The 14,052-nt window shown below is 40.4% G+C and overlaps 1 protein-coding gene across 6 annotated transcripts in view; it reads right to left on the reverse strand.

Annotated features, from left to right (window-relative positions):
* The window catches only part of LOC137195422 (glutamate receptor 3-like), a 72,334-nt gene that overhangs the window by 17,558 nt on the left and 40,724 nt on the right, over window positions 1-14,052 (reverse strand). For 5 of the 6 annotated variants that reach the window (XR_010931116.1, XM_067607767.1, XM_067607768.1 and 2 more), the window contains exons 5-12: window positions 11,893-11,946; window positions 11,440-11,601; window positions 10,903-11,070; window positions 10,381-10,485; window positions 7,740-7,847; window positions 5,524-5,730; window positions 3,620-3,993; window positions 430-628 (exon numbers count right to left, since the gene is read on the reverse strand). Coding sequence is in view for 5 of the 6 variants with exons in the window: in XM_067607767.1 (XP_067463868.1) it covers window positions 430-628; window positions 3,620-3,993; window positions 5,524-5,730; window positions 7,740-7,847; window positions 10,381-10,485; window positions 10,903-11,070; window positions 11,440-11,601; window positions 11,893-11,946 (1,377 nt within the window). In the remaining variant the exon portion in view is untranslated. The remainder of the gene's footprint in view (window positions 1-429; window positions 629-3,619; window positions 3,994-5,523; window positions 5,731-7,739; window positions 7,848-10,380; window positions 10,486-10,902; window positions 11,071-11,439; window positions 11,602-11,892; window positions 11,947-14,052) is intronic. The other variant, XM_067607772.1, reaches the window with a different exon arrangement.

A 14,052-nucleotide genomic window follows, 5' to 3' on the forward strand; every position in this document is an offset into this window, starting at 1 on the left:
TGAAGCATGAACATAATACCATAATTTAGTTTTATCATAACATTAGGACTGATGTTCTACTCTGAGACAGTTGTTCATTGTAGCTATCCATCCCAAAGCAAAAGCATGCAGTTTTATTTTAGGTAGTTTAATTCTTGAGTAAAATTTAATTTCTAAAACACTGTGCACTACTGTTTTACTGAATTAATCCAATGTCTTGTAGTATTAGTACTTTGGAGGTGCTGTATAAGGGGAAAAATATGATTCTAGACATTTTTTTTATTGATTATCCATTCGATTTATTACCTGGCAGGTAATAAATCAAAACCCACAGGAAAGCTCTGGAGACTTATTCAGCTCTGTGCTTCTGGCCAACATTAACTACTGTTAGAGCGGCGCTCGTTATGCACTGCAGCGACAGCATGGATGACAGCCAGATGAGACACTCACCCTAAAGAACTCCTTCGTGGAGCCTGAGTCTAACGTCCCATAGGCAATCTCTGTCTGCTTGGCCAAGTCCTCGGCGCTTTCGATCGGAGAAACCATCCTCTCTACGGTGAGGAAGGCAGCCAGGTTGGCCGTGTAGGAGGAGATGATGATGAGGGTGAAGAACCACCACACTCCCCCGACGATACGCCCAGACAGAGACCTGAGAGGAGGAAACAGAGCATACAGACAGACATGAGAGCAGCGTGCTCATTTCTACACAGAAAGGGGAAAGAGGACCACAATCCACTGTGTCTGCTGTGTTTGACATGTTGTCAGCTCACAGGTTGTAAAGCTCAGTCTGAAAAATCTTTTACAGTTTTGGGAAAAAACTGTCCAGTTGGTCAGTTAACCCATTAAGTGATAAGAACATGGACATGTCTCTAGTGCTCCATGCATATGCACATAAATTCATTTAAATATCATTACTGTAACTCAATACAGTCACCTGCACAGCTGATTAATTATTTTAAAGTATTAATAGGCCTCATTAGCTCAATATATCTGTGTCTACATTTAGTTTTGGAACTAATTCAGGTGAACAACCAGCTCAGATAGCTAAAAATGCTCAGCCCAACAGCAGCCTAAATCCAGCAGCCTGCAGACTCATGCCAGACTGCCTGTGATGAGCGACGCCCCAGAATCTGTCCAAGATGACTTGGGTTAATTCCAGAGACATCACTGGCCCGTAGCTAGCCTCTGTACTGCTGTATTGTGCATATTTCTTGTCACTGGTGAAATAAAACAGGTTCTGGTCTTCAATTAAACATTACCATCTGTGAGTATTTTGGTGAGCCTGGTAGTAAGTTTATCTGCTGCATTTGTTAGAACGTTCAATCTAGTTCAACTGTTGTCAAATTTAACACTCACAACCACAACTTTAGACCACAGAGAACAGAACAAGTCTGAAGTAAATGCACCATGAGGCTCTGTCTGTTATTGAAGTCAGAGTGTGATGAGCCAAACCGCTCCGTCACACAGATACTCCCATCCTGCTCACTGGTCCTTAACCAATTCTTCACACTTTTCACATCTGCGTAAAAGGCTCTGGCTTTAAATCTGTGCCTGGCGGTTCAAACCGGGGTTCATATTTTCAAATTTGACTATTCTTTCTGGTGCCATCCCCAACTTCCACCATCACAGACATCCTCCACTGAACACGCTACTCTCAGATGAACTCGAATTTCTCATTTCAAAGGAGGATCCATTTGCACCGCACCACTGCATTGCAGATGCTCTGGATTTCTCCTAATATATTGTCTTCATGGCTTATTTATTCATTCAGACTATCCCTGAGGTGTAAATATTTTGTTCGTGATTCAGAGTTACATTCAAAACCTCCAGTACGCTGCGACTACATCATCAAAAGTTTTACAAAGAGTTTTTCAAAGTATATCTGTAAATGGCTGCGATAATTGGGATAATTATCAAGAATTACATCATATTAAGGTCAATGACCATACTTGAGATGAGTTGGTCTAAACATGGTTGAGTCAGAAGCAAAGACCAGAGATTACAGAAGGTATTATTATGATATGGAAATCAGACAATACCCTTCCTCTTCTGGTGAAAAATACTGGCCTATGTGAGAGTATTATAATACTGTGTTTAGCAAAGATTATATAATCAGCACTTAAATAACAACTACAGACCTGTGTAACTGCAAACCATTAGGTTTGTTAAAATTACCATTACTTCACCACAAATGCAGAAATACTAATGGTGAACCTGTTTATTTTTAATAGTTTTCTGCCCAATTTATGTTTTACTAAAACTCTTTGATACAGTCTGCAGCAGAAAGCTTGTGTGATGTTCTTTTGATCTAGCATTTGTCTTACAAGCAGGGATCAGTTATATATCACTCCTGTAATATTTACTGTATTAATAATATTTTTAATAATCAGTGTAAATGACACATGTGCAGACTGCAATGTCTCCTATTCTAGTTCTTCATTTTAACAGCAGTTATGACCTTGAGCAGCAATAGTTTCCATTCAAAAACAGCTTGAAAAGAAAATACTTTGGCAAAATAATATCATTCACTGATTTACTGTAAACTCACAAATCTGCGACTATATTCTCATATCACTTCAAAACAACATAGAGACGGTGAAAAGCTACTTAGATGCACTGGTCATTCACCAGCTTTCATTCATAAACTACACTGTATTAAAACTTCCGTTAGATGAGCAATTGAGGAAATTAGAGGCACTAATTTTTTTTGTAATGTTGATTTTTCTTGTTAAATGATCATGTTATTTCTAGTATTGTTACTAAATGTGTGCAGTCTTAGATATTTAGATACTTACATTTTATAATACTATATTATACTTAGATTTTGTACTTGTCTGTATCTTTCAGATGTTTCTTTGTAGGGAATACTTACAGCTCTCATTGTGTTTCCCTTATACAAGAATAAAGCCTGAAAGAAAGTTAAATCTCCCCCACTATTAAAAACCCACATTCTTCTGGCGGCACATCATTAATCACTCCATTCACTGTCCGACTAATCCAAAACTGGTCTTCAACCAGCTTTTCTATAGGCTTCCAAAGTCCCAGAAGAAATGATGATGGGAGCAAGAATCCTTGAAGAAGAGGTCAGGGACACCACAACAGTGATGAGTAAAGAGATGGATGGATGAATGGACTGAGGGGATGACTGGATGGCCATTGCACTGGGAAAATACTTAATGTAGTTACGGTGCTTCATCAAAAAAAAAAAAAAGGCGATGACGGATTTCCACATGAAATACATTATATGCACCAAGTTGATGACCGTAAAATGGAACATGCAGCAAAAACACGGTAGCCCTCCAAGAGTCATGAAGAATAAAGGCAGCTACTCTGATTGAAATGTAATGACCACTGTGCATTTTACAGCCCTCAGCATGGTGGATATAAGTTATTTTGTGGATGCACAGCATCACTGCCAAGCATGCAGCGTGAAAACAAAGGGATGTATAGTAGAGTGAGAAGGAAATGGGAAGGAAGTGCAGTGTAGTGAAGTGTGAGGTTAGGAGGACAGCGGCAAAACCAAAGCTCAAAATAACCTATATGCACCATGGCAGGATGGAGATGTATGTACGGGACTATAAAATGCAGAGAGATGACGAGGACAACTGAGAGGTGGTGGAGAATGAACACAACAACCAACCTTGGTGAGATATCGCATCCTTGCTGCATGAAGGCGCCCAGGGAGAACCACAGGCTATTAAAAATCCCAAAGTCATTTGGAGGGTCTGGGGGGCTCTGAGGGTCTTTGGCCTCATCGTTCTCGTCCAGATGCCATTCGTAAGGGCTGAAACGGCTGACCAGGAAGAGCACCACACTCACGCCGATATAGGCAAAAACTATACACATCCAAATCTCATAGGCCAGTGGGTCCAGGAAGGAAAACACCCCAGGCTTGGACTTTTGAGGCTTCTTAATCATAATGGAGATGCCCAAGCTCATAAAGGGCTTAGAGAAGTCTATCACTTCTTCCCGTACCAACGTTATAGTTAGAGGAGCCACGGCTATGTCAGCTCTCTGTGAAAATGGGAACAGGCACACTGGGAGTTAGTCTTTCAGTACAAACCATAAATAACCAACCAAAAATATTAAACATTGATTTATTACAGCAAACACTGATAAACAAGTGAAACCAATAACCATGATTATTTATAAGTCACACTGTCTTACTTATAATCACATATACATGGCCAGCTGGTGATACAGAGCACTCAGCTTTAATGTAAATTCATGGAATAAACAGATTGGACGCGGTAAAATGTGGTAGCTTAGAATAAACTGAGTAGCAGACCAGTGATAAAGCCAGCGAGAGGGGATCTGCCATTTGAAAATGAGTCACTCAGCATTTGTGTTGGCTAATGTCTTTGTCTCGATCCAAATCTCCTCCATGAATCAAGCGGTGGGTTGGAAGACAGAGGTAGAGGAGCTTATGTAAGCAGTCCATGAAATGTGAATCAGCCTGTTAAATTCACCTCCATCAGATCCTCTGCAAAGCCTGACAGGCTCATCAATTAGTATCTCACTGCAGTGACACATTTTTTTTGCAGAGATATGCTTTGAGGAGAGGGTGGTATTGTAACTGGACCCCACACCGACTTAGAAATATAAAAATACTTAACACTGCAGATTCATATCTTAGATAAATGTATGAGGGGTATCTGTCCGTTATTCATTCTTGAATGAGGTCATTTACATCTGAATGGCAAATTGATGGAAATACATATTCAGTGTTAATACTGAAATACAGCATGACCATTTCAATTACACAAGGGGTCATCTCTTTACATCTAAGCTGTTTCTACGGGGAGGTCTGCAGTAAAATAGTCATAGCTGCAGAAAGAAAGTACAAGTGTCGAATTGAGAAACCTGCATTGAAGCATTGCTTGCATGCAGATCTTTTAGATTCAAGTCTGCCGTGAGAGATTTTTAACATTATTCATTCAGCAGCTGGGATCTCATTAAAGATGCAAATCGTCTTGTTAAAGTCGGTTCGAGTGCGAGTGATCCACAAGACGCATGATACAAGCAGGGGTCGAGGAGATTTTACAGTTGGAGAAGGGTTTCCCTAAAACTCACTCACAAGCCACGTTTTGGATGTTTTTTTGCAGATGGCTGATGATCACCATTATCAGGTGTAATACAGCTGTAAACTGATTAAAGTGCAGGGGTTTTATCTAATGAGGCTTCTTCACCAGCTGCTGCCATCTTTACCAATGAAGACGACCTTCACATTCGCCCTCTGATGAGTGAACTTTACAACAACAGGGAGTGAGGGAAGAGTGAGTTTTAAAAAAGCTCACTTGCCTGACAAGAACTGATAAAATAGGATATTTTACATGTAATATTTACTTTAGTCTTGCATCATACGCACTTGAGAGAGATTTATAATCTGCTGTTTGAATGTTGAGGATACTTCAAGACGTTTACAATAATTTGAATAAATCTAAAAGGTTAGTAGTTAGTAGTAAGTAGCAAGAAATGATGAAACAGATGTTGAACAGCTAATCCCCGTCCCCTTATGAGCTACACATGCAGACTGACACTTACCCCATAAACCAGTTCACCCACCATCCCGTTCCACGTCTTGGTCTCTGGATCTCTGGCTCCGTATTTTCCATCCGGAACTATTGACAGCTTATATTTTATCCCCACATGCTTTGCAATTTCAGAAGCTAAATCGACACAGTAGCCTTCATATCTGTCATTCCCATCCATCTGCACATAGTTTTTCTTGTACATCACATACGGAGCTTCCTGTTAATTAGACAAAGTTTTGAGTTCATAGTCAAGAAAGCACACACCCACAGTGGCCAGACCAAGGTCACACAAGGCCTTGATTGATACTGAAGCATGCACACATGCTGGGATGACAAACAAACATGTGGGGACCACAAACAAACAATCAAACAGAGCAGAGGTTAAACAGCAAGCATCAGTTACAGGCACATTACTGGGGGACTTGACAGACTAAAAAAAAGGCCCCTGCTGGAGTAAAGAGGCCAACTGGGCCAACGGGAGAAGTGGAGCATCTAACACATATAAAGGAGGCAAAGCAGGATGTCAGGGCTCCCTCATGCTAACCTCACCCGTAACCTAAATCTGTGGATGTGAGCAATAGGCAGGGGTTGCATGTGTTTTGCAGCATGGCACAAAGGGGCAGGGCAAGCTGAATGGAGCACTTTTCCAGTTCATAAAGTAAACGTCAGTGACAGCACAAAGATTAAAGACATCAAAAACTGCAGAGATGACTCATCTTACAAATATTAAATGCAAAAATGTGCGAGCCACATCAGAAGAGTAGTTGTATGACCAAATAAAATGTCATAGTGACTCATTTTTCTTTTTATTCGTCACTATTATGACAATAAAATAATCTGCTTGTTGTGTTGATCGCATTGTTAGACTAATCCACATCACCTCAGTGCCTTGGATTTCAATAAAATATCATCTTATTCCTCCTCCATGTAAAACATGTTTGCCATTAAACCTCCTTTAGATGAACAGAGGTCACCTTGAGGATATTCAGCAACAGTGATTTACTTCATTAATTTACATTCATATGGCATGTACATGTTTTTGTGAGGTAATTTTGCTTACAATAGAGCTCATTTCTTGATGACTTTGTGGTTCTAGATCTTCAGAGCAGACTTTCATCTTTTGCTGATGTGATGTTTTTACAGTATCCAACAGCTTTTCTTCTTTGCTGTTTAAATCTCTTACCTTCTCTTCCATCCTGCGTTCATGTACGATGTTATGAAAGACAAAATGAAAGAGCCGCACCCCATAATAATAGGATGGCCTTTCATTAAATATAAAGTTCATATTAAAGTTATGGAAAGTAGGGAAAGCAACATGAGGTAAATGAGATGACTATGATGCATCTAAAATAATAGTTGACTTTATTCAAATCAAAGGCATGCCTGGCAGTGAGAAAATAATGCAATGACACTACTCTTCTGTGTTTTTACCCTCACTCTGAATACTGTTGTATTTCCAGCCTGCTTATGAGAATAATGAGTTTCTAGACATTGAAATGGAAATGTATGACTATTACATTCTGAATTTGCCTAAGATGCAAACATAATAGGCAAAGTCAGAAGGAACGAGAGGCCATGGTTTTAAATGTAAGATAAGGCGTACCTTATCTTACATTTAAAAATGGCTGATGATTACTGACCTGGAACTAATGTATCATGACTTAACTAGCACTGTGTCTCACCCTAAACCTAATATACTGGGAGCACTGGTTTCAGAGAAAATTTACATTACAATTCAGGGTTTAACTTCTAGGGAAGAATAGGGAAGTTAATTTGAACAAAGGGATAAACAACCAAAGGTTTCAGCCTTTGGCTGTTTATGTCCTCCTTGTGTGCAGATCATTTCACGTCTCCAGTGAGACACAGTTGTCCACAGCGACACTGACGGTTTACTTAATGAGAGGGAAACATTGTTACTTACGTATGCACTGAATGTGAATACGATGGTGTCTATCTTTTATAGTTATCATTACCAAAGCCGTTATTGTGATGTCACTACTACGACAGCCCACTGTAATATAAAAAAACCAAAATGCTTTGGCACCCACACGGATACAGTTGAAACACTCTTTGTGAATCGACTGTTTCAACATGTAGTGAGTGGATGGAAAGCAACTCAAAATAAAATAATTCTACCCTCCCAGGACAGATTGCAACAATGGACACCTTGACCTTGAGTGGCAGAAATCTTAAGGTGAAACACTTAAAACCTGCTTGAGAGTGTACCATAATAGTAGTGACCACAATTGTTCGGTTTTCCACAGAAGAGGACTCGTTGGTGACCTGCTGATCCATTATATATACAAATTTTTCGTACTCATTCCAGTAGCCGATCTGAAAACGACACAAACATTCACAGTTATCACATGAAGCAGAAAGACTTTTTTACAAAAGTGTGTGTGAGTTGGTCGCCTCTATCTGTACAGCTGGAGACAGATTGGTTTTTGCCTGATGTATGATTTTATAAAAAGCTTGTAGTGGTGCTTCTCACTTCACCTGGGCTACACTTCAGCAGAGTAGGAGTAATCTATTCCTGGATCTGCAAATGTTCTCTTACATAACAGGAAAGCAGCATCAACAGAGCACTCGAAGTCTGATAAAATTAATACCAGCAAGACAAACTTAATAGTCTGAATGTACCCTATCAAGCCAGTGCAGCAGGATGTTCTACTGTGCTATTAATACTACACATATCACACACAGTATAATCTAACTCAAAAACAAACACTGGCCTGTGTCTGCTGAATCTCAGATGACTCCAGTAGCTGCATTATGTTTATATCTGTTACACTCTGATGTAGTCAGCCAAGAAGAAGTCAACGTCTCCCAATTCTGGTAGCTGTAATGCTCAGTACTCACTCTGTTGTCACTGCAGATTGTCTCACACTGAGTTTGGATGTGCGGGCCGTTGCGATGTATGGTGCCTTGTGAGCTGAGCTATGTGGACAGTATGGGGCCACTTCCTTTTGGTGCCAGCCAGGGACCTTGTCAGAGTTCAGGGTCGTGGAACTAGCCAAGCCACAGCCATAATGCTGTGTTTGTGTATGTGTGTGTTACAGCTCTGTTTTTACCTTTGTCCTGCCCAATTATAAAAAGTCCAATTACAGTAGAGCACTGAGTTATCACATTGGCACAGTCAGACTGCCAGTATGTGGAGATTTTAAAGTCCGACTGTAATTACAAAAGTAACTCCCCTTTGCAGTCCAATTTCATTGTCAATGTGATTTTAAAAACAAATGTTAGCAGTTTTTTTTTATTATTGAAAGGAAGAAAAAACTTTGGAGACATATCAGAAAGGATCAAGCCTCTGAGGGGGTGAATCAGCAGAGCTGAACTGGCTGTGGCATCAAGACACAATGTGAACAGACTTGCTCTGTTAACTGTAGCTTACAAGCCAATAGAGGATAGACAGTGTTCTGTTGGTGGTATTGAAGAAAAAGGACCTAATCATTCAGCAACTAAACTAAACAACTTTGACAGGCGCTACAGCTGACAAGCTAACTAGCTAAATGATTAGTCTGAGTGAGTGCACCTTTCCCAGATGTTTGTTTGCTAGCTCATTTAGCGAACCACGGAGCAACGCGTGTCCGTGCTTGTAGACAAAAGGGACGCACTGTAGCTGAAAGCTAATGAATGCTGTGGCTCACAGTGATTCTTTTCTGTCCGTGTCTAAGACTGATGTCTGGCTGTTCATCATTGTCATATCACATCAATGATAAAAGAGTGACAGTTACTGTTTTATTCAAATACAGTGTAAAATAAAATGTTTCTGTTTGCTATATGACCAAAAAATATTTCTTCTTTTTGGATACTGATTTTTTCCCTCAAAAGAGGACAAAGTGCATGTAATTTACAGAGCAGATCTCTATGTTGTAGTATAAAGTAAACTTGCAGTTTAATTTCAGTTGCACTTAAATGCTGGTACAAGTAAATGCTGCTGTTAGGATTCATATAATATGTCCGCCAGTCAGTGTTCCTCACTGGTGATGTGACAGAGGTGAGGATATTATCAGGTTGAGAGGCTGTAAAACCTGCCTCATAAGAGCTGCTATCCCACCTAACAGCTTCATTACATTGTGGTTTTATCAAGAATTTTACTGGTCTAAAGTCCGTGTCAGAAGATTTCCTTGTACTGTAGCAGACGCTGAAAACTGAACTGAACTTTAAAAAGTCACATTTAAATAGCCAATACACATTATATATACAGAATATCAGTTACTGATAATTTGCAAAGCCAGCCCACAAGCTTCACTTTGGTTGTTGTTGTCTGCCAAGGGTCCAATTTCTTGATGTCATTTCAAGTAGGTTTTTCTATAGATGATTGACAGGTCTGTGCTGCACTCAGGCATCAACATGAACCCTTTAGACAATTGACTGAACTGATAGACCGCCTGCCAGGCAGTCAATCGTTTTAGCATCAAACTTTTATTTTGGAAAAACATGGCAGCTGTTCTGTAAACACCAAAGTTCTTCTAAATTATCAACTGTAATCTGTTTCTGAATAAATGTGGCCACGTCATCATCTACACTATCACTCCCCAAAAGTTTGTAGCTCGGTCCAGCTTCCATCTGCAGGGCTCAACTGATTCTCAGCGGATGTTTTCCAGATTAAAATCTCAGAGGGAATGTGAGCTCACATGATTTGGGCTGGCTTTGCAAGACTGGGCTACTGGCAACTTCTGTCTGAATCAAAATCAACTCTAACTCGCGTACTGCCAACATGCCATGAGAAAGGAAAATCCTCACCACAGAAGCGCTTGAAACTTGCCTGTATTAATGCCAATATCTATATCTAATCCTGTGAAGAGTATTTGATTATACATTAATTAAATTATGATGATATTTCAGAGGCTTTGTGCTCACTTACCCTCCTGGGGCCTCCTGACTTCATCTCATACACATCGATTGTGTAATTAGATCTTCGACCAAATGTGTCGAACTGGATGTTTCCTGTCATACCTTGTACTTGGACCTGCCAGGCACCAAGAGAAGAATGATAACCTGTTTCTAACATACAGAGTAAACATGATACAAACATTCTTGATATATGGCATGTAATGTTCTCTACAGCGTTTTGTGGTTTTCCACATGTGTTTTCTGTGAAAGATGTATTTCCAACAGCATCTTCATGGTCTGGAAGTGTTTTGTGTTTTTTTATTCCCACTTTATTGGAGAGCTTAGTGTTGTGTTGCAAGCTAAGACTGACTGTGAGGATTTGGATTTGGACCAATCGGATCAGTATTTTGTGCAAAATTAGCTACCATAAAGGTAAAATTGGTAGCTTTTGAAGCAGAATAGAGTGAAGAGTGAGATAAAGCAAATAACTATAGAGTAAATAAAATAAAAAAGCAGAGCTGTTTACAGAGACAGTGAACGCCCTCAGTCCTACCATTTTGAGGGCTCTTTCTATGTCGATGCCTTGACTCCAGGGTACAGCGGGGTTGGCGAGGCAGTCGCCCGCACTCCCCCTGCGAGACACATCCACTCGCTGGCGGCGAAGGTACCGGAAGGCCTCGGCAATCACAAGGATGGCATCGTGGGTTAGCGCTGATGTGTACTGAGACAAAAGCCACAAGAAACCTCAGTAACACCACCAGTGCAGGCACAGCACTGTAAAGGTTATTATCTAAGTAGAAATACTTGGCATACACAGAGAACAGAGCTACAGATGTAAAAAGTAAGAAAATCAAAGCCTTGCATTATGATTGACATAAAAATTGCTTGAGTATGAAAGCCGCCTCTATTCAAGGACATGCAGGTGACAAGTTATTTAAGCAACGCCTCGCTGAAAAGATTCAGATTGATGTATTTTCTCATTTCTGCAGTTACTGCCTCTAAACTTGGAAGAAAAAGGGGAGAGAAAAAGGAATCTTTGAAGATGTTAAATAAAATGTAACTGCAGCCTCGGCAGCTATGCCTCACTGACCTTCAGTGGAGTGTTTTTGGCTTCTGGAAATTCTCTTTCATCCAGGCGCTCCCAGCGCTGGAGGAACTGCTGGACTATGGGGCTGTCTGGGTTGATGATCTGGAAGCCTGTGATGTTGGCTCCACCAGAAAAAACCCTGTCCAGGCTCATGTTGGAAAAACCCTGAGAGCAAAGAGCACAACTGGCTAGTAGAGCAAGGGATCATTAGCAGCAAAAAAACATTTCAAAACTGCTTAAGCTTGTTCATCATTAGCTTATTTGTGTCTTATTTACACATTCTGTTTAATTATTCCCACACTCAATCTATCATTGCTACATATTGAGAGAATTATCTTTGACTAAATTGGTCATAAGTGTTGCACTTTTTTGTACTGAATTGCATCACACTGAGCAGTGTTGTTCTAGTTTTTTTTACTGTGTTCTGTCGGATTGTTTCATGTTGCAAGCTCTCACCAGGTTGGCAAGGATATAGTGGTATCCTCTGCTGTTCTTTCCCGAGGTCACCACCTACAAGTTGCAGGAGGAGACACACGGTGAGTCACATCTCATAACACTGAGAACGTTTAGAGGGCTGAGAATCAGAAATGACAGACCTTCAATTTTATAATACAGAATAGCTGGTAGAAAGAAAAAAGGAGAGGGAAAAAAAAAGAAAAGGCGTTTAAGAGCGACATTTGCAAGGGCAAGAGGGAGCGTGTGAGCAAATTTGTACATTTGTGTGTGTTTGTATGAGACACAGAGAGAGGGGAGAAACTGTGATGACAGTGCTTGTTCCTTTCCATTAACTTCAACGTGTAAAATAAGGTCAAGGCTCCGGCAAACCTCCCTCTCGCTCTGCAGCTGCCTGTGCTCCACAGTCTGCCTCTTCCTGCTCCGCCTGTCTCAGTCGCACACTAGACTTAATTAAACCCAAAACGTTGTACAGCACAGCACCTGTCTGAGTGAGCAGACTCAGAGAGAGCTGCGCTCGCCGATTTCTTTAAACTTCCTCACCAGCCAAACCTCGCACGCAATCTCTTTCTCTCTCCATATCTCTCTCGATTCCGATTCTCCGTCGTGGAGTACGAAGCCTCAAAAAGATACCGAGGGGGTGGATAGTTGTGTTTTTTTTTTTTTTCAGTCTTTTTCACTTTCTACACTCCCCCACAGTTTTGATAAGTATACTCAGGCACTGAACTCATCTAAATGTTAAATGTCCAGAATGATAGTGATATCATATTGGAGAGATTGTAAAGACTTGAATATAGATTAGAAATTTTAGCACTGAAGCAAGGACATGCATCCCTGTGGTACAGTACATGTCTTACTGGGTATTATTTCCATAATTTCCTTTGTCGAGCTTCATATTCAGTGGCTCCTATCTGCATGCAGTGTCACACCTGTGCTTTCTTTCACACCTGTGCCCTTTAAAATCCTTTGCTCACTTCTGCCTAAATGTTTCCTAATTGTCTTTAGAGAGGGAACGTCCTTGATGCTCCAAGGTTGGCCCTTCGACCGGCTTATACACGCTGAGCAATTTCAACAATAAATCCAATTACCTTCCTCGGAAATGCAAAATGATTTCATTGTGTTCGACATTTTGTGCCGCCACCGCTGACTCTGAAATTTCTCACATCCTAAGTTTTCCTAATAAGCAAAAATTCCTGGAAGCTTTTCTGCTCATTGTCTTCCAAATTGTGTTGAAAAGCTTTTCATTTGCTATTCATCCGTGTGAGCGGGAGCTGCGGTGACCCAAGTGTGGCAACACAGCGAGCGCTTAATGAAGCCGCAGCGCCTGGAGTGACTGGCTACAACTGGCGTTTGTCAGCAACACATTCAGGCAGAAAGCAGACTTCACACTTTTATATAAGCGTCTAAAAGTGACACCTCAACTGCTGTTTCTGACTGAAACCTCATTTAGCTGTTAGAAAATAATCAACTGTAAACATTTACTGCTTACTGTAGCTGCAAGGTATGCTAAAACAAATAATAATGTGGGAGTGTTTCTATTTTATTTGGCTGTCTACTGAGAGTAACAGCAGGGGTGAAAGTTATACTGAATGCAAACTACTCTGAAGACAGTTCATACACACACGGTTCAGGGTTCACTAAACTACAGCTTAGTGTAAATAAGCTTGTAGCCATCATTGTAATATTCCAAGAATTTGATTTTAATCTAAAGCAAATCCATTTTTTTTGCATCAAAATAGTCACATTTCATCATCTAGTTGCTTTTAGGTACATTTAGTCGGTGGATTTACCACTTGGCTTCTTTGTCAAGCGTTTCCTCTTAAAACAACCTGAACATGTTTTGACTTGCACAAAAAAAAAGAAAATCCCCTGACAGCTGCATTGGTAGTCATTGTGCTGGCAAGTGGAATTACAACTTCCATGTCTGACGGGGGCCAAAAAAGCATTTTTCCCTACACACAATCATGGGAAAAGAAGCGGCTATAAAATAGTGGGTGCTTTTTTTTGAATTTTTTATTGTGAAATGACTCGTTTCACTATCAGGATTTGATCCATTCAGTCCAATCGCATTTCGAAAGGAGTTGCACGATTGATTTATTTTAATCCCATTCAAATTAGCCAGGGGGCTAATTAGGGCTAAACTAGAAGTCACTGGTGCGCCTG

The sequence above is a fragment of the Thunnus thynnus genome, chromosome 13 (genome assembly GCF_963924715.1).
Source record: "Thunnus thynnus chromosome 13, fThuThy2.1, whole genome shotgun sequence".
Taxonomy (NCBI): domain Eukaryota; kingdom Metazoa; phylum Chordata; class Actinopteri; order Scombriformes; family Scombridae; genus Thunnus; species Thunnus thynnus.